The following is a 20410-nucleotide window of genomic DNA, read 5'->3' as shown; positions in this document are numbered from 1 at the left end:
CTAAAAAAGCAGAGGAGGCCAACTTATGGGCTGACACACGAAGGCACCCTCCAAATTATCTAATAAAGGACAGAATCAGTGCTCACCCTACTCGTCCCATAAGCTGCAATCGTTTTAAAAACATTGCTCACCTGAACCGCTAAAATGGAGATCGCTGCGGTGAAACTGCCCCTACGTCCTCTGTAGTTTCCCTCTTGAACGCTTGGAGTGTGGAACTCTCTCCCACAAAAAGCACTCGATGCTAGCTCAATTAATAATATTAAATCTGAGATTGACAGATTTTTGCTAGCCAAAGGGGTATTAAGGGATATGGAGCCAAGGCGGGTGGATGGAGCTAGGATACAGATCAGCCGTGATCTGATTGAATGGCGGAACAGATTCGAGGGGCTGAATGGCCTCCTCCTGTTCCTACGTTCCTATGCACTGTGGCACTTGCAAGAAAAGGAATGGGTTAAAAACTGGCTGCAACGCTGTAGATCTTTAACAGGAAAATAAGTTGCGCTGCCAACTCTCTCCTTTCTCCCCCCACCACCGTCCCCCCCTCCCTCACCCCCCCCCTCCAGTAATCATTCTGGAGCATTGAGCATCAGCCAAGAGGAGTCTGGATTCTACAATCTGAAAGCAGCCAAGACCACCTTCAGTAAACTGTATGGCTGGACATGTTCTCCACAACCAGCCTTGCTATTTAGTTTTAAAGGTTATTTCACCACCTTCAGCCTGGTTTCCAAAAAAAAAAACAGTAAACAGTGCACTACGTTGCACAGAACACTGCCGTCAATATTAAGACTGTGCATTCCCTACAACAGCCTTCATGCATGAGTCTGGACAGGGAATGTCAACAGGCGATTTATCCGCATGGGAGTCTGTGTGTATACGGACATATAAACAGGGGCATTGCATCACTTAGGGAGCATTTCATTTGCATTTAATAAGTTCCTTAAAGAGCTGCGGGAGAGGGTGGATGGGGAGTGGAGGGGAGAGAACTGCTGATTGGCTTGTCTACCTAGACATTAGGTGAGGGGATTGGGTTAGGCTGTGGTGCTCGCCTGGTTCCATTCTTATCTATCCAGTTGTTGGCAGAGAATCAATCACCAGCAAAGGTTTCCCTACCCCCTCCCGCACCATTACCTCTGGAGTCCCCCCAAGGATCTATCCTTGGCCCCCTCCTATTTCTCATCTACACGCTGCCCCTCGGCGACATCATCCGAAAACACGACGTCAGGTTCCACACGTACACTGACGACACCCAGCTCTACCTCACCACCACCTCCCTCGACCCCTTCACTGCATCTGATCTGTCACACTGCTTGTCCAACATCCAGTATTGGGTGAGCAGAAATTTCCTCCAATTTAGTCATGGGAAGACCGAAGCCACTGTCTTCGGTCCCCGTCACAAACTCCATTCCCTGGCCACCGATTCCATCCCTCTCCCTGGCCACTACCTGAGGCTGAACCAGACCGTTCACAACCTCTGCAACCTATCTAACCCTAAGATGAGCTTCCGACCAAATAGTCTCTCCATCACCAAGACCGCCCACTTCCACCTCCGTAACATTGCTCGTCTCTGCCCCTGCCTCAACCCATCTGATGCTGAAACCCTCATCCACGCCTTTGTTACCTTCAGTCTCAACTATTCCAATGCTCTCCTGGCCGGCCTCCCATCTTCCACCCTCCATAAACTCGAGCTCATCCAAAACTCTGCTGCCCGTATCCTAACTCACATCAGGACCCGTTCACCCATCACCCCTGGCTCCCGGTCCAGCAACGCCTCGATTTTAAAATGGTTATCCTTGTTTTCAAATCTCACCATGGCCTCACCCCCACCCCCCCCCCGATCTCTGTATCCTCCTCCAGCCCTACAACCCTCCGAGATCTATGCGCTCCTCCAATTATGGCCTCTTGTGTATCCCTGATTTCCATCTCTCCTCCATTGGCAGCCATGCCTTTAGCTGCCTAGGCCCCAAGCTCTGGAATTGCCTCCTTAAACCTCTCTACCTCTCTCTCCTCCTTTATGACACTACTTAAAACTTAACAAGCTTTTGGTCACCTGTCCTAATATCCCCTTATGTGGCTCGGTGTCAAATTTTGTCTGATAGCGCTCCTGTGAAGCGCCTTGGGACGTTTTACTACGTCTAAGGCACTATTAAAATGCAAGCTGTTGTTAATGTCACACACAATGTATAAATATATAGCTACACACACACACACACACGTACATATATATACACACGTGTATATGGATACACACATGTATATGTATATATATACATATACACGCACATGCATACATATACACACATATGCATATGTGTGTATATATACACCCATATGTATATATATACACATATGCATACATATACACACATGCATACATATACACACATGTATACATATACCCACATGTATATATACACACATATATATATACACACATATATATACACACATATACATATACACATATACATATACACACATATACATGTATATATATACACGCACACACATGTATATATATATGTATAGATATATATAGGTATATAGGTGTATATACATATACACACACACACATATGTATACACCTTATGGTGTATATACACATACACACATTAAATGGGCTGCAACATTCCCAGTCCAGACTCATGCATGAAGAATGTTCACCTGGTGGAAGATTCCCTGACACCATGGGACTGACCCGAGCATGAGTCAGCACCTTCAAACTTGGCAGGGGCGGGGGGGGGGGGGGGGTGAAAGAGAAGGAAAGTGGGGGGAAAACATGCTACACCAGCCCCTTATCACCACACTCATGAATATTAAGGCACTTTAAACTTAAAGCAGCTACACTACTGAAGAACCCGTGTTAAAACAGCTTCCCTCTGTATCAGGCTCCTCAGTGCCAATGACGAGAGTCTGGGTCAAAAAGAATGAAGAAGGTGGAAAATGTAACAATTTCTTTAACGCTCCAAGTTAACTGTCATAACTATCTGGGTTCCTACAGTTCTCACTCCCCTCACCATCACCTTTCAGAGGCTCACGTAAACTACAGGAACCAAATCCTGACACAAGGTTAAACCATCTCTTGCACTGTACGCACACTAGACTTTGAGTAACAGCAGGCTGCTATATATAAAAAAAAGAGAGCTGAGTTTCGATCGCAAATTCAAAGAAGAAAAATAAAAGCCAGCTACATTCTGCCTTCAGATTTGAACTTGCTGGCAAACCCACCTCTGCCTCTAATTATAGGTCTCGTCTCTGCACTGGCTCCTTAGCAACCCAGGGCGAACTGTAATCCACCATCGCCTTTTTAAAAGTACCTGTTTCCAGAACAGGAAGAATGAGGAGGAAAAATAAGTCACCCAATCGAACTGACGGCAGCACCATTTGTGTGAGAGATCGGCCGACTGGCACACTGGATTTATTTGTTTTTTTTTAACTCTAGAGGATTCCCTTCAAGTTTAGGATGGTGATCTTATAAAATACTGTCACAAAATTTAACAATCCAAAAGGAAGGCCCTTTTATCACAATGAAATATTAAACTGACCAGATCCAAAAGACACATATAACACACCTGACGCTGCACCCTCCACACATTATGTGGCTGACAGATTCTCCCTAGGGTAACTGGGCACCCTCCATCCTGGTCCTTTCAGAAGACTGTGCATGCACATGCTCCGTCAAGTAAAGCCATTGCAACATAAAACTGTATTCCCCTCTGTCACTCTTTGGAGCAGATCATTATATTTCTTACATCATCGACTTGGGAGGCATCACCTGCCATCTCATTGGCTGCCTTCCGGGACTAGAGATGTCAATCAGGATGGTGGGACGGTGTTGGCTGAGTGCAGAGTGCGGACCTGTAAAGTGAGTGGGTCTCAGCTGGCTCCCTGCAGAAAGAGGTGGTGTTTTTCTTTCGAAGCAGGAAGAGGGGAGGCCATGAGAGCGTTTCCTGTTGTGCAGCTCAGACAACTAAGGACGTCACTGCATTCAAACTCCCTCAGGGTGTCAGCAGATACAGGGCAAAGTTCAGTCATTTCCAACATGCTCAAAGGAGAAGACACCAAGAGAATGACAGAGAGAATGAGAATAAGAGAGAGAGAGAGACAGGGCAGGAGAGAGACGCAGTGAAAGAGCAAGAGACACAGAGAGAGGGACAGAGAGGAAGGGACAGAGAGAGAGACAGTGAAAGAACAAGAGACACAGACACAGAGAGAGGCACAGAGAGACACAGACAGAGAGAGATAGTGAAAGGACAAGAGACAGAGACAGATAGAGAGACAGAGAGACAGTGAAAGAACAAGAGACACAGACACAGAGAGAGACACAGAGAGAAGCACAGAGAGACACAGACACAGAGAGACAGAGGGACAGAGAGAGAGAGAGAGTGAAAGAACAAGAGACAGAGACAGTTAGAGAGACAGAGAGCGGGACAGAGAGAGAGAGAGAGACAGTGAAAGAGGAAGAGACATAGAGACATAGAGAGACAGAGAGAGACACAGGGAGAGACAGAGAGAGTGAGGAAGGCAGAGAGGGAGGGATGCAGAGAGAGAGGGAGGGAGACAGAAAGGGAGACACAAGAGCTGTGGAAGATACCATTAAATGCAGCCATTATCAGTTGCAGTTATTAAACAAGCACATCGCCACAGGACTATGGAAACAAGTAAATAAATTCAAGTAATCAGTCAGGATTCTTTTTTAAATGGCATTTTCTCTGTTCAGTTTTGTTCTGGAATTTCTACCTAACCTTAATGCAAAGAAAGAGTGCACTAGCATAAATCAAAACACAAACACAGATGGAGGAGATTAAAAAAAAGAAAATTAAAACATGATTTAGAAAATGTAAATTTATACCGAAAACGTGGGAATGCCCCAATGGAAATGTCATCCGTTGCTCACACTGCACTGGGAATTCTCCACACCGAAATGAAGCCATGTGTGTTTCTAAGGCACGCAAAGCAGCAGTCACAACTATCGCCTGGCACTGTACAGTCCCGGGGAATCTACTGTAAGGAGCACCAGTCAACAAAGTGGAACCACAACCTGTTATTCATTACATCTGTAAAAATAAAGATTTCTACTAGTATGGTGAGCAGGGAGCTTAACCAGTATTTCGCACCTTGGCATGGAATTTATTTTTTAACGAAGTCAGCTTTCACTTCCTCCACTCACTGAAATTTTTGGCGGATATATTTTTCTTCCACAGGCTAATTTTTTTCTCACTCAAATTAGGTAACGGAAGAGATCACTGCCCCATGTAAATCCTTACATTTTCTTCTCGAGCAATGCAGTTGACAGCCCACCGAAAACCTCTCCCCAAATTTCCCACTTCCTTTCTTAGTCCCAAACTGCTCGCTTTTAAACCCTGCGTCCCCTGGTATTTGACCACTTTACTACAGTAAACATTACTTTCTGACATTACAACAGGAACTACACTTCAAAAGCACTTCATTGCCTGTGAAGCGCTTTGGGACGTCCTGAGGTTGTGAAAGGCGCTATATAAATGCAAGTTCTTTCTTTCTCCTTTCTTACAGTGAACAACTTGCGTGGATCAACTTTCTCTCACCCCCCTCACAATCTTGACAACTCCTCCCTTCAAAGTCGCTCCTCTTTTTCCAAAGTAAACAAGCTCAATTTTCCTCAACCATTCCGCGCAACTTGGATTCCGAACACCCGGAATCATCCGGGCCCTCTCAGACACGGTAATGACCTTTTTACGATTACGACAAACCGGAAACTGCGCTAGGGACTGCGGACGGACCTTTGAGCAACATCTTACGCAGCACTTTTAGAAATGTTTTCATTCATAGCAAATCCTATGCCTCCCAAAGCCTGGTGCATACATCCTGTGAGTCATCAGGACTGCGAAGGAATATTCGCTTGTGCTGATCTAAAAATAGTAGGTTCTGAATTGGAGATCGGTGGAATTTGTTGACGCTGGCACATTAAGCAATCTTGGACAGCCATGCTTCAGGATTCTAGCCACAGGTGAGGGACTTGCCTCTTGTCTGCTCCTTCCCACCTGGGCTTATATTGACAAAACTCTCACAAAATGTTTTTTTTTAAAAAAACAAAACAGAGAATGCTGGAAACACTCAGCAGGTCAGGCAGCATCTGCGGGAAGAACAGGCAAGCTAGTGTTTCAGGTGTAGATCCTTTGTCAGAACTGCAAGATGTTACAGGTGAATAGCATTTTTAAAAAAGGAACAGAGCAAGGGGAATGGGGACAGAAAACACACAGATACACACACACACACACACACACACACAAGCGTGTAGGTGTAAAAAGGAATAGAATAACCTGTAAAGTGCTTAAGTGGAGAACAGGAAATGGCTGAACAGCAGAAGTAATATTAGCCTGAGACAATAACAACAACTTGCATTTATATAGCGCCTTTAATGTATTAAAACGTCCCAAGGCGCTTCACAGGAGTGTAATCAGACAAAAAAGAAATTGCTAACGAGCCAAAGAAGGAGATATTAGGACACGTGACCAAAATTTGGTCAAAGAGGTAGGTTTTAAGTAGGAGAGCGCAGTAGAGAGGCGGAAAAGTTCAGGGAGTTAATTCCAGAGCTTAGGGTCTAGATGGCTGAAGGCATGGCCGCCAATGGCGGGATGAAGGGAATCAGGAATGCGCAAGAGGCCAGAATTGGAGGAGCGCAGAGATCTCGGAGGGTGCGGGGGATAAAATCAGAGAGGAAAAAAAATAGCTTTTAAAAAAAAAACTTATGATGCATTTGCTGCACTGTGAATGTACATTTGCCTCAGCTGTCAAAATGATGCTATTTGAGTAAAAGCTTCTAGACAGACTCGATCCATGATTTGAGGTTCTCCTGAAAAGAAAAGTCCGAATGTGGGACCACCTCCCTTTTAATAACCATTACTATTAAGCATAATCAGAAGTCTATTGGCAGCTGATGCAATTTAACTAGCAGTTTTTCCAAGACGGTAAAAATTAATTTCTTGCAGGAATGCAAGCCAAAACCAAATTCTACCATCACGCTACTGCAATTACAACCAACCCCACAAGGCAACTTGGTTTTTTTCAACTGGAGTTGCAGAAGTCCACTTCTAATAAGTACTTTTTTATCAGGGGTAAGTCCTGCCCAGCTGTGCAATGTCTACAAAGCACGATGGGCAAATGCAACAATTCCTTCACATCTAGCACAGGTCCACATCGACTTCGGTCAGCCGCAGCTCAGTGGGTAGCACTCTCGCCTCCGAGTCAGAAGGTCATAGGCTCATAGTCCCACTCCCGTGAGTTGAGCTGATAATCTCGGCTGACGCTTCAGTGCAGTACTGAGGGAGTGCTGCACTGTCAGGAGGTGTCGTCTTTCGGATGCGACGTCAAACCGAGGCCCCGTCTACCCTCTCAGGTGGACGTAAAAGATCTGATGGTAATATTTCGAAGAAGAGCAGAGGAGTCCTCCCCAATGTCCCGGCCAATATTTCTCCCTCAACCAACATCGCTAAAAAAAAAGATTATCTGGTCATTATCACATTGATGTTTGTGGGACCTGTGCACAAATTGGCTGTTGTGTTTCTGACATTACAACAGTGACTACACTTCAAAAGTATCTCATTAACCGTAATAGTGCTTTGGGATGGCCTGAGGTCCTGAAAGGTGCTATATTTACATGCACAATACAACAGGTGCAACCAGCGTTCACTGTTCTAGAGTCTCAGAGAGATGCAACAATGATACAGATGACACACTTCTGTAAAAATGATACACAGTTCTTGTATTACACATGCACAATAGATACACTGGGGCCAACTTCTGTATTAAGTTTACTGTAAATAGTTATCGCACATTAGGTGCAAGACGCCTGGGTCACGATGATGAAAAATTCTATGCCAGACTATACTAGGGTTTGAAAAATAAATAAATGGCGTGAGCAACTGAACATTACACAAACCAAATTCTCAATTTGATCAACTTATTGGTCCGCACTGGCTGCTTAGCTCATAGAAGCTGGTATTACTCCTCGGCTGTTTATAGTATAAAATAACTACTGAGCTCTTAAACTTGTAAGACTCTTAAAACCCACCCAGAGAGGGACTGCGCATTGGGTTGATTCCGATTTGTAGATCGTTAGGTTTGGGTGGTTGTGGCCAATCCCCTGGACATATTTAAGGAACAGTTGGGTCGGTAATGAGGGAACAGCAGGATTAAGTATTCTGGAAGGACGAGATCAAATAGGCTGAAGGGTCATCTTTACCTGAACCTAGCTTATGAACAAGCATTTATTGGAACTACATTCAGCCAGGAAAACTAAGCAATGCAAGTACCAATAAAAACCCAACAGGCATTTGTTATACTTTTTCCATCAAATTGTTGTTAACCTGCTTCAGTTTTTAGCCTTTAATTACTGCTGACCCACTCTAATCTCATTCTTTCCAAGAAATCCAAAAGTGCAGATCTCTTTCCCTTGCTCATTCTTCCCTTCTTCTCAAAAGCTTTTAAAACCCAAGCTCCGTATCATGTAGCCACCACTCCTTGAATGACCTCATCTTCTCTTCGACCCTGGTGGTAACCTGCTTGAGGGATGGTGGCCCTCCACCCACCTTTCTCAATAGAGAAAGAAACAAAAACAAAACTCACAAAAAGTTTATTTTGCATCAAATCGGTTCAAGAAGGCGGCCACCCACCACCACCTTCTCAAGGGCAACTAGCGATGGCCAATAAATGCCGGCCTCGCCAGCGATGCCCACATCCCGAGAATGAATATATAAAAACAAATAATGGCCACTAAAAATTTGGGCAAGCCACCAAATATAATTCAATGACCATAGAAACAAATTCAGTCAAGAAGCAGTGGTTTGAAATTTGATGTACACAACAAGTAGTAATGAAATCCTTAAGAGTCCTTTATATGAAATAGATTGAGGTTGATTATTTCAATTTAATACTGCAGCAAGTCAACATTGCAATGTGAGGTCAGTTTGTTGCATGGTGGCACTTACACGTCTATAGAGCACAGGTCCGAGCTAACAACATCTCATTTGGTTGCCGGGAGATGTTTGCACTTGAACATCATAGAATTCTGCCTGAGGGGTGTGGGGTGCAGAAAAGGGTTCGGTTTAGGGTTAACGCATAATTAGCTTGGTGATTCGATGCTCACGACTTACTCCAATTTAAACAAAAAAAATAAATAAACATTATGCACGGCTGCCATTTGGTGCTTTTCTGAATGAAGCCGTGAACTTGGCCCAAGTTAATTCCTCTTCTTTTTTAAAATTTGCAGGTTTTATTTGCAGCCAACAACTGGCCGAGACCAGCAGCGACTTCCATGGCTTCACGCTAACTCATCGCAGACCAGGGATTGAAATGCGGAGCCTTCCTGGTCTGTTTGGCTTGGTATCACACCACAAGGTCCTTTTACATCCTGAGCCACGGGGGAAGCCCTAACTGAGCATATTGTGACCATAAACCAGAATGCATCCACTTTAGATTGGGCTGCCGTGCATCCTGGACGTCCATTCAGGCGATTTAAGTGGCCTGAAGACACGTGTATTTGAAGCAAAATGAGGTTTTGAAAGTTCGTGGAACAAATGTAATATCTAACAGTCAAATTTTACATTCTTATTTGCAGTCAAAATTTTTAAAGAAAGACCTGCATTTATAAAGCGTCTTTCACGACCTCAGGGCGTCCCAAAGCGCTTTACAGTCAGTTAAGTACTTTTGAAGTGTAGTCACTGTTGTAATGTAGATTTAGATTGTAACAAAGTGGCATAATAACCATCCAGACTTTGAACATCAAAAACAATGACAAAAGAATGGTGGAAGACTTATGAGGTAGAGCACATTAGCCTCATTGATCAAAACCATAACAAAAGATGCTTTTAACATGAAATACATTGTGTTTTACCCCCTTTCTCCTCGACAAGTGGTTTTATTGCTTGAAGTTTGTATGTGGTTTTGTGCTACCCATAATACCTGCAGCAAATTCCAGAGACTGTGTCAATATCTGCCAGAGGTCCCCAGGATCGTGTCAATATCTGCCAGATGTTCCCAGGAATGTGTCAATATCTGCCAGATGTTCCCAGGAGTGTGTCAATATCTGCCAGATGTTCCCAGGAGTGTGTCAATATCTGCCAGATGTTCCCAGGAGTGTGTCAATATCTGACAGAGGTTCCCAGGAGTGTGTCAATATCTGCCAACGGTCCCCAGGAATGTGTCAATATCTGCCAGATGTTCCCGGGAGTGTGTCAATATCTGCCAGAGGTTGCCAGGAATGTGTCAATATCTGCCAGAGGTTGCCAGGAATGTGTCAATATCTGCCAGAGGTTCCCAGGAATGTGTCAATATCTGCCAGATGTTCCCAGGAATGTGTCAATATCTGCCAGATGTTCCCAGGAGTGTGTCAATATCTGCCAGATGTTCCCAGGAGTGTGTCAATATCTGCCAGATGTTCCCAGGAGTGTGTCAATATCTGACAGAGGTTCCCAGGAGTGTGTCAATATCTGCCAACGGTCCCCAGGAATGTGTCAATATCTGCCAGATGTTCCCGGGAGTGTGTCAATATCTGCCAGAGGTTGCCAGGAATGTGTCAATATCTGCCAGAGGTTGCCAGGAATGTGTCAATATCTGCCAGAGGTTGCCAGGAATGTGTCAATATCTGCCAGAGGTTCCCAGGAATGTGTCAATATCTGCAGGTCATCCTCCACACATGAAACTTGGAAGACTGCTGGTTTAGAGAATGGACATTGCGTTGTATTTTTTAAATTTACTGCACAACATAGCGCAGACTAAAGGAAGAGCAAAAAGTCCTCCACTTACATAAAAAATAAATTCCTTTGTCTAAAGAGATAATAAAAGATTGAGATAACGTACCCCTTTGCTCAATTATTAACCAACCAAATTAAAAGCGGATATATAGTTGAAAAGGAAAAATTTTCAGGGCTATGGGGAAAGAGTGGGACTAATTGAATAACTCGTTCAAAGAGCCAGCACAGGCATGATGGGCTGAATGGCCTCCTTCTGCACTGTATGATTCTATGATCCAAGCAGGCTGCTCCTGGAGTAGCTTGCTCCATATACTACGCTGCACAGCCTCCATACTTGCTATTTCGCACTGCTAACATGCTCAGCTCGAGCAGAAAGACTCACCCCAACACTTCTTAAATAAGTAGACAGAGCACTCGCAATCAATCACTATGGACTGTTGGCAATGCTGTCTCAACCCGCTCCACTCCTACAAGGGTTTACTTGTTAATTGGAGGTACGAAACAGGCTCCTGCAAAACTCTCCCAGGAGTATGACTCTCACTACAGCTAGACTTATTTACGTTCAGCATACCTCATGGGCTAGGTTTATTAAAGTTACGATGCATTGCAAGATTGCTGCTATTAAGCTCGCAGACATATCATAAGGTGGCATTTGTGTAATTTAGTATTATAAAAGGAGCAAGTGTGTGTTTTTCTTAACTGCTTTTTCATTAAAAATAATTTTACCCTCTGCCATCGAGACCAAGGACAATCCCCGGTTCGAACCCAGTCTGTGCCCAGTTATGTTGGTAGGGCGCTACAATTGGCATTAATAAAGAAGAAAGACTTGCATTTATATAGTGCCTTTCATGACCTCAGGATGTCCCTAAGCGCTTTATAGACAATGAAGTACTTTTGAAGTGTAGTCACTGTTGTAATTTCGGAAACGCGGCAGTCAATTTGCACACAGCAAGGTCCCACAAACAGCAATGTGATAATGACCATATAATCTGCTTACGTGTTGTTGGTTGAGGGATAAATAGTGGCCAGGACACAGAGGAGAACTCTATTGCTCTTCTTCGAAATAGGGCCATGGGATTTTTTACATCCACCTGAGAGGGCAGATAGAGCCTTGGTTTACTATCTCATCTAAAAGACTACATCTCCGACAGTGCAGCACTGGGAGTATCAGTCTGAATTCTGTACTAAAGTCTCTAGAGGGAGATTTGAACCCACAACCTTCAAGACCTCAGAAGCAAGAGTGCGACCCACTGAGCCACAGCTGTTAGGGAGAGCATAACTGCTCAGGGTCCCCGCTGCAGGTCATTATCTAGGAACCTCTGCTGGAACTGAACGCGTGCAGATGTTGGCTGAGGGCAGGGTCAGTGACATCCCACCACGGTTGAATAGGCTGCCTCACTATTAATAGGTCTCATATGATAAATGGCCACTTGGGTGAGTTATCGGAGGGCAACCAGCACCCCATGAAACTAGAATCAAAAACTTCACAAGAGGAAAGGGATGGGAGAAAATTGGTGAGGAAAAATACTTTTATCATAAATGCTTACTGGATGCAATATCTTGGTCCTCCTTCTCCACAGGATGGGTGGGGGTGAGGAGGAGGGGGGTGTTGGGGGAAGTGAAGCAATAAAGGGCAATCGTTAGATTGCAGTAACAACAACTTGAAGCACCGTTAACGTAGAAATTAGTCCAAAAGTGCTTCATGCAGCCATTCTATAAATGGACACCAAATCAAAGGAGGAAATATTCAAAAGGTTGACCAAAAGCTTGGTGGGTTTTAAGGAGGGTCTTTGAAGGAGGAGAGGCAGAGGGGGTTTAGAGAGGGAATTCCAGAGCTACCTATTGTCCATTTTTCTGTGAAAACTGCAAATCACAGAATGCAATCCCAAAACACCAGGAAAAATCCTAGAATCTCATGCAATAAAAATGGACTTTAACATACTCAATCACCATGAACTAGTGGCCCTGACGATCACCATCACAGCACATGGGATGTTGAACCTGACCTTCTATAAGCCCAATATGCAGACAGAGGTGTAAACTGCTAAATGCAAGAAATGGAATTCCATTTGTGCTCTACAAATATGTGTCCGTATATTAAAGGAAAATCAAAAATACATTTCTAAAGATCATGGGGGGGGGGGAAACTTAATGTCTCCAAAAGACTAATCATGTCTGCCAATCTGAAAATCGGCCAAAATGCTTCAGGATGTGGTGCAAAATGATGAGAGATAGACTTCAGCACATCAAGGAACATTTTGAATATGGGATTACACAATGCATACTTTTTAAAATAAAAATTAGTCACAGCAAGCAATGCAACAGCTTTCTTTTGGGCCGACTCACTACATATAAATAAAAATAAATTCAATAATAAAATGCTTCCAGTTTCAATAGTGAAGTTGTCTTTGTGAGATCCTGGAAGATGATTCTGTCTGGCAACTGCTCTCCAGGGTTTCACCCAGTTTACAACAGATTTAGAAGCTCCTATGTTGTAATTCGGCCCCACTGACTTTTTACAACATCATATATTGCACACATACATATACCTATATATGTATATATATACACACAAATACATATACATACACACATAAACCTATATATACACACATATATACACACAAATACGCACATATACACACAATATATACATGCACAAATACATACAAATACACACACATATACATACATAAATACACATATACATATATGCAACAACAACAACTTGCATTTATTAAGTGCCTTTAATGTAGTAAAACATCCCAAGACCAACAGGAGCGATTATCAAACAAAATATGACATCAAGCCACATAAGGAGATATTAGGACAGGTGTCCAAAAGCTTGGTCAAAAAGGTAGATTTTCAGGAGCATCTTAAAGGAGGAGAGAGAGGTAGAGAGGTGGAGAGGTTTAGGGAGGGAATTCCAGAGCTTAGGGCATAGGCAGCTGAAGGCACGGCCGCCAATGGTGGAGCGCTGAAAATCGGGGATGCGCAAGAGGCCAGAATTGGAAGAATGCAGAGATCTCGGAGGGTTGTCGGGCTGGAGGAGGTTACAGAGATAGGGAGGGGAGAGGCCATGGAGGAATTTGAGAGCAAGGGTGAGAATTTTAAAATCGAGGCGTTCCTGGACCAGGAGCCAATATAGGTCAGTGAGCACAGGGGTGATGGGAGAACCGGACTTGGTGCCAGTTAAGACATGGGCAGCAGAGTTTTGGATGAGCTCAAGTTTATGGAGGGTGGAAGATGGGAGGCCGGCCAGGAGACCATTGGAACAGTCGAGTCTGGAGGTAACAAAGGCACGGATGAGTGTTTCAGTGGCAGGGGCAGAGACGGGAAATATTAGGCAATCTTGGTGATGGAGCGGATATGTGGTCAGTATTAATTGTATCCATGTGATTTATATCAATTAGCAATTGTATTCAGGTGGTGGGTATCAATTGGAACTCTCTTGATCCATTTATAGGAGAGCTGATCTAGGATGTGGTGATGGTAATGTGGATCTCTGAATAAAGACTTGAAGCAACTGAAGACCAGGCTCTAGTATTCTATCCTTCGCTACCTGGCTATCCTGTTTGTAAAATTCGGAAGCTCATCTCAGGGTCAAATAGGACGCCAAGGTTACGAACGGTCTGGCTCAGCCTCAGACAGTGGCCAGGGAGAGGGACGGAGTCGGTGGCTAGGGAACGGAGTTTGCGGCAGGGACCAAAGGCAATGGCTTCAGTCTTCCCAATATTTAGTTGGAGGAAATTTTTGCTCATCCAGTACTGGATATCGGACAAATGAGAGACAGTGGAGAGGTCAAGATTGGTGGTGGTGAGGTCGGGCTGGGTGTCGTCAGTGTACATGTGGAATCTGACATGGTGTTTTCAGATGATGTCACTGAGGGGCAGCGTGTAGAGGGGGCCAAGGATAGATCCTTGGGACTCCAGAGGTATACACACTATATATATATATATTATACACATTTATATACATAAACACATGCACATATACACAATATATATTGCACATACATGTATACACATACATAAACATACAGACACACAAACATACATACACCAACACACACATACATACATCGACACACAAACATACATACACACATACACATAAATACACACACAAATATTTATATATACATATAATATATAAAAATAAATTTTTTAAAAATAAAATATTTTTCACGACCTGGAATCTCTGAAGTCCCACATTGATCTCTTCACCCTGGAGAAACCCCTATGACAGACAGATAGATAGACACACCCCAATACAAGGTACTCACTTTAATTGTTTAATTGCTAATGAAGTTATTTCAAAACCATAACAGCTTTTGTGTGTGTGTGTGTGTGGGGGGCATGAACTTTTGTTTAATTTCAAAAAACGATCATCTGAACTTCCCTCTGCAGAAATGCCCCCACTTTAAGCTTTGCCCCCTTGGGTCGCGCCGCTGGCGACTATAATCCGCAGTTCGAGCAGCAGGAAGGTGAAAGCCGGGATGCAGCTTATACCTTTCCTTGTTAGGGAGCTCAGTAACTTTACAAAAAGGTCCCATTAATAAGGGGGGGGGGGGAACCCGCACCGATCGGAGACATAAAGGCGATGTGCTGATGCGGACAATTATCCGAATGCAAAAAAAAAACCCCGAGGCTGAGGACTAATATTCACACAGACACAGACAGAGACAGACAGACATGTAATGCGGATCGGAGAGTTTGCAAGGAGTTTGAGATTGAGATTCTTTCTCTCGCTCCTTTCCTGTACACGTCATGGAACATTCCCCGAACGCTCCAATTCCACCCACATGCTTTTCCGAAACACCGGGACCGGGGCCAGGTCCAAGTCCAGGGCCAGGACCCAGGGACCCGGGACAGACCCAGGGACCCGGGACAGACCCAGGAACCCGGGACAGAACCAGGACCCAGGGACCCGGGACAGACCCAGGACCCAGGGACCCGGGACAGACCCAGGGACCCGGGACAGAACCAGGACCCAGGGACCCGGGACAGACCCAGGACCCAGGGACCCGGGACAGACCCAGGGACCCGGGACAGAACCAGGACCCAGGGACCCGGGACAGACCCAGGACCCAGGGACCCGGGACAGACCCAGGAACCCGGGACAGAACCAGGACCCAGGGACCCGGGACAGACCCAGGGACCCGGGACAGACCCAGGACCCAGGGACCCGGGACAGACCCAGGACCCAGGGACCCGGGACAGAACCAGGACCCAGGACCCGGGACAGAACCAGGGCCCAGGGACCCGGGACAGACCCAGGACCCAGGGACCCGGGACAGACCCAGGACCCAGGGACCCGGGACAGAACCAGGACCCAGGACCCGGGACAGAACCAGGGCCCAGGGACCCGGGACAGAACCAGGGCCCAGGGACCCGGGACAGACCCAGGACCCAGGGACCCGGGACAGACCCAGGACCCGGGACAGAACCAGGACCCAGGGACCCGGGACAGAACCAGGGCCCAGGGACCCGGGACAGACCCAGGACCCAGGGACCCGGGACAGACCCAGGACCCGGTCTAGATCCAGGGTCAGAATCAGGTCCGGGACAGCGGGAGCGACAATGTTACTCAATTAAAAACAAAACACAATCAACCGAACCCACTGCAAAAAAAAACAATACATTTTATTTACTGCAGGTACAGGATACTCCGTGGTTAAAATGCAACAATTATTAATATACACCAACTAAATGAAACTTTAAACAAACAGATACACCGTCTTTAACATTGTTGCGCAAATGTCCCCAAAGGCTGGGTATTCCCCCGTGTCCCCCTCCCCCTTCTCGGCGAGCCCAGAGATTGTTACAATTTTTTAAAAAAATAACTCGAAATTCATTTTGTTTTCACTTCAGTTTGCGTTTCAATCGCACAACAGCAAATAAATAAACCTGCTCACAAATATATAACCGAGCCCCTACACTGGGCTCACAATGTGCATGTTTGAAGGCAGTCCCTTCTCTGAAAGCCAAGTCCATTATTTTGCCAGTCACTTAATTCCACCACGCCCCCCCCCCCTCTCCCTACAAACACAAACACACCTTTTCAAAAATAATCTGGCCACAAAAACAAAAACACACCTTTTCCCACTCAAGTTATTTTAAAGAAAAGCAAATCAAGGAAGGACGGAGTGATTATAAGAAGCTCAGACTGTCAGAGCTTCAGCTTAACATGCACTCAGGTGGTTTCTGTGTGCGTGTGCCTTTTTTTGGTATTATTTAGTTCACCTGTGGAGGGGATCCTAGCGGCTCCTCTTCTCTCTTCTTCTTCTTCACTCCCCGCTCCTCTCTCTCCCTGGCCCTCGGTGCGTGAGTTGCTCTCTTGCTTTCTCTTTGACGCTGCAGTGTGTGTATGTATGTGTGTGTGTGTGTGTGTGTGGTGTCGGCTGACGGGGTTATTCCTGGCACCGATTCCCAGAATAGAACATTTTATAAAAAAAAATCCTGGAGACTTTTGAGCAGTGACGTTGCTGGATCCCCCATCGCGTCCCACTGCGAGCCCGAGTGCTACAAACAGCACTGAGATAAGTCGCCCTTCAGCAGGGGGAAAGGGGAGGGTCACATTTCAAACACGCTGCAATCTTGATCAGATCAAAGTTTGTTTTATAATTTAACACAAAAAAACAATCTTATCAGGAATGAATTGCATTGTCAATAGTGGATTGGAAAAAAAATGCATTCTTGACCTTATCTGGGAATGTGATCTTAAATGGGGATTGCTTGGTTATCTCTGTGTGTGTGTGTGTGGAAATACCTTCAGGGTTGCCTCTGCAAAAAACACACACACACACATTCGACCTTCACTCGTTCCCCTGAGCCAGGGCTGAATGTCACTGTGGCAGGGATGCCGTCATCGGCGTAGGAACAACACAGCGGCTTGTTCTTGTTCTTAACCCCTTGGGTGCTGACATGGGTAAGCTGTCAAGCGAAAGCAAATTCACTGCAGAGCCAGAGGGGATTTTTTTTTGTTGGCAAAAGCGCTCTTTTTATTCCCCCCTCTGTACTGTACACGGGGAAGAGGCGTCTTTAAAGGACTGGGAGATGCATTTTAGTCAAGTAAAAGAAAATATAAGAGCCAGCCATTTGCAATCCTGCAGATTTACACCTAGAAGGACGTATTGTGCGGCATAAGGATTACCCAGGTGATTTATATATATATCATTTAACAAATTAATAAAGGTTTCACAGTTGAGGACTTCCAGTAAATTGTAGGATCATCCCATACCTGATCTCACCCATTACTGAAGCTTCATGTTTCTTATTAAATATAATCAAAGTGGGGGAGGGAATTCACTAGCAAGGTACATTACTGTGGGATTTTGGCATCCGATTCTGGTTTTGTCCTGGATTCCTGCACTCTGCCTAACCATACAATAAATCTATGCAGCCCCACAAAATACAACTCTTTTCATTTGGTTACCAGTGCTCATTATTTACAATCTGTGAAATGCATACACCATTGTTTAATTTAGATTTCAATGGGAATGATCCTGTGCAGATTTTAACACGTAAATAAATAATGATAGTCACCTTAGTGGTAATCCAATATTGGCATCTTCCCCCTCCCCTTCCCCCCAAAGGATCATATAGCTTTATGTTCAAATGTTCAAACATTAATTATCTTAATGTTTATGACTTGGAGGTGTTTTGGTGCTGACTCCTAGCCTGCAGTGGAGCTGAGTCACACAGATGAGGAAAGTTTCATACTTCCTCTGTGTTTGAATTAGCAGATCTTAGGCAAGGTGACAATTAACGTCAGAGTCCCTGGGCGAGGGAGGGGGAACTTAGCCAGGGTTCCTTCAATTACCCTCCAGTGATCTCTGCTGAAAGGTTCACACTTGTGGATGTCAAGTGAGGAAAATATCAGCTTCAGTTCTGATATATCCAGAGTTCAACAACAACAGTTTGCATTTACATAGCTCCCTTAATGTAGGAATGCATCCCCAGACTCTTCACACAGGTATAAGGGGAGGGGAGGGGGGAGTCCCCCCACAGCTACTGTCTGAGTAGAAATAAAGAATGGGAACTTGGGAAAGTTAATGGAGGGGCAGCTATGACCCATGGTAGCGTACTCCAGCACCAGTCAGCACCTTCAGGAGAGGACTTGCATTTATTTAGCCCCTTTGATTACCTCAGGACATCCCAAAGCACTTTACAGCCAATGGAGTACTTTTGAAGTGCAGTCACTGCTGTAATGTAGGAAAATGCAGCAGCTAATTTGCACACAGCAAGGTCCCACAAACGGCAGTGAGATAAACTATCAGATAATCTGTATTAATGATGTTGGTTGAGGGATAAATGTTGTCCAGGACACCAGCTGAACCCTCCTGCTCTCCTTCAAATGGAGCCATGGAATCTGTTATGTCCATCTGAGAGGGCAGATGGGGCCTCAGTTTAACATCTCATCCGAAAGACGACACCTCTGACAGCACTCCCTCAGTACCGCACTGAAGTGTCAGCCTAGATTATGTACTCAAATCTCTGGGGTGGAGCTTGAACCCACAAGCTTCTGACTCAGAGGCAAGAGTGATACCACTGAGTCATGGCTCATAGAGGGTGAGTTGGTGCAGAGGAGATTTACTAGAATGGAACCAGGGATGAGGGACTTCAGCTATGTGGAGAGACTGGAGAAACTGGGGTTGTTTTCCTTAGTGCAGAGAAGGTTAAGGGGAGATTTAATAGAGGTGCTCAAAATTATGAAGGGGTTTTGATAGAGTAGATGGGGAGAAACTGTTTCCATAGGCAGCAGGGTCGGTAACCAGAGGACACAGATTTAAAATAATTGGCAAAAGAAGCAGGGGGGAGATATAAGGAGAAAGGCAGTGGTAGTAGATTCAATAGTAACTTTCAAAAGGGAAGTGAATATTTACTTAGAAAGCAGAAATTTACAGGGCTATGGGCAAAGAGCAAGGGAGTGGGACTAATTGGATAGCTCTTTCAAAGGGCCGACAGAGGCACGATGGGCTGAACGGCCTCCTTCTGTGCTATCTGATTTAACAATCTGGTTTTTATCTCATTGCTGTTTGTGGAATCTTGCTGTGTAAAAATTGGCAGCCGCGTTTTCTACATTACAACGGTGACTACACTTCAAAAAGTACTTCAGTGGATGTAAAGTGCTTTGGGAACGTCGTGAAAGGCTCTGTGTAAAATGCAAGTCTTTCTTTAAACAGCCATCTTTGCCTTTGGGCTGCTGCACTATGGATTAAACCACTTGTACTGTGATTGTGCTGGTGCATGAATTCCACTGTGAAAGCAGAACTAAAAAAATCACCAGAGGATCATCATGGGTTGAACAACCACTCGAAGCTGGAATCTGGCCATTAGAAACACTGGGAAGATGTAACAGTTGAACAGCTAGCCTGACAATCATGCTCATTTCATGGCAACAGTTGAGGTCGGGGTCGGGGGGGAGGAACAAAGTGAAACTCTTTTTAAATAAAATGTACAGTATGGTATGTTGGCGTTTTTTGTTGTTGGACAGCAAGGCAGTTTGTCCCTTTTTTTTCCTTTCAACATTGCTGGTATTTCAGGTCCTTTGCAATTGATATTAGCTGAAGCATAATGCATACGATTAAGTACATTACCAGCTGTAATCCAATCAAGAGGTACTGGTGATTTATATATAGAACAATGGAAATCTGAGAGTGATTACAGCCTGTAAGCCAA

The 20410-nt window shown here is 44.8% G+C and overlaps 2 protein-coding genes across 2 annotated transcripts in view; one reads left to right on the top strand and one right to left on the bottom strand.

The window, feature by feature from the left end:
* Positions 1 to 17154, bottom strand: part of hivep2a (HIVEP zinc finger 2a) — a 177644-nt gene extending 160490 nt beyond the window's left edge. Inside the window, exon 1 of the mRNA XM_067988549.1 lies at positions 16973 to 17154. The gene's annotated coding sequence lies outside the window, so the exon portion shown is untranslated. The remainder of the gene's footprint in view (positions 1 to 16972) is intronic.
* Positions 15532 to 16269, top strand: LOC137324292 (collagen alpha-2(VI) chain-like). The gene has a single exon (XM_067988434.1). The coding sequence runs from the start codon at positions 15532 to 15534 to the stop codon at positions 16267 to 16269; it is 738 nt and encodes a 245-aa protein (XP_067844535.1).
* Positions 17155 to 20410: the final 3256 nt, after the last annotated feature.

Source organism: Heptranchias perlo, chromosome 8 (assembly GCF_035084215.1).
Source record: "Heptranchias perlo isolate sHepPer1 chromosome 8, sHepPer1.hap1, whole genome shotgun sequence".
In the NCBI taxonomy this organism is placed as follows: domain Eukaryota; kingdom Metazoa; phylum Chordata; class Chondrichthyes; order Hexanchiformes; family Hexanchidae; genus Heptranchias; species Heptranchias perlo.
The sequence above is the reverse complement of the archived record's forward strand: the minus strand, read 5'-3'. Positions and strand labels throughout refer to the sequence as shown.

Bases quoted from the DNA above. Each gene is read 5' to 3' on its own strand.
- LOC137324292 (XM_067988434.1), top strand. From the start codon at position 15,532: ATGCTTTTCCGAAACACCGGGACCGGGGCCAGGTCCAAGTCCAGGGCC.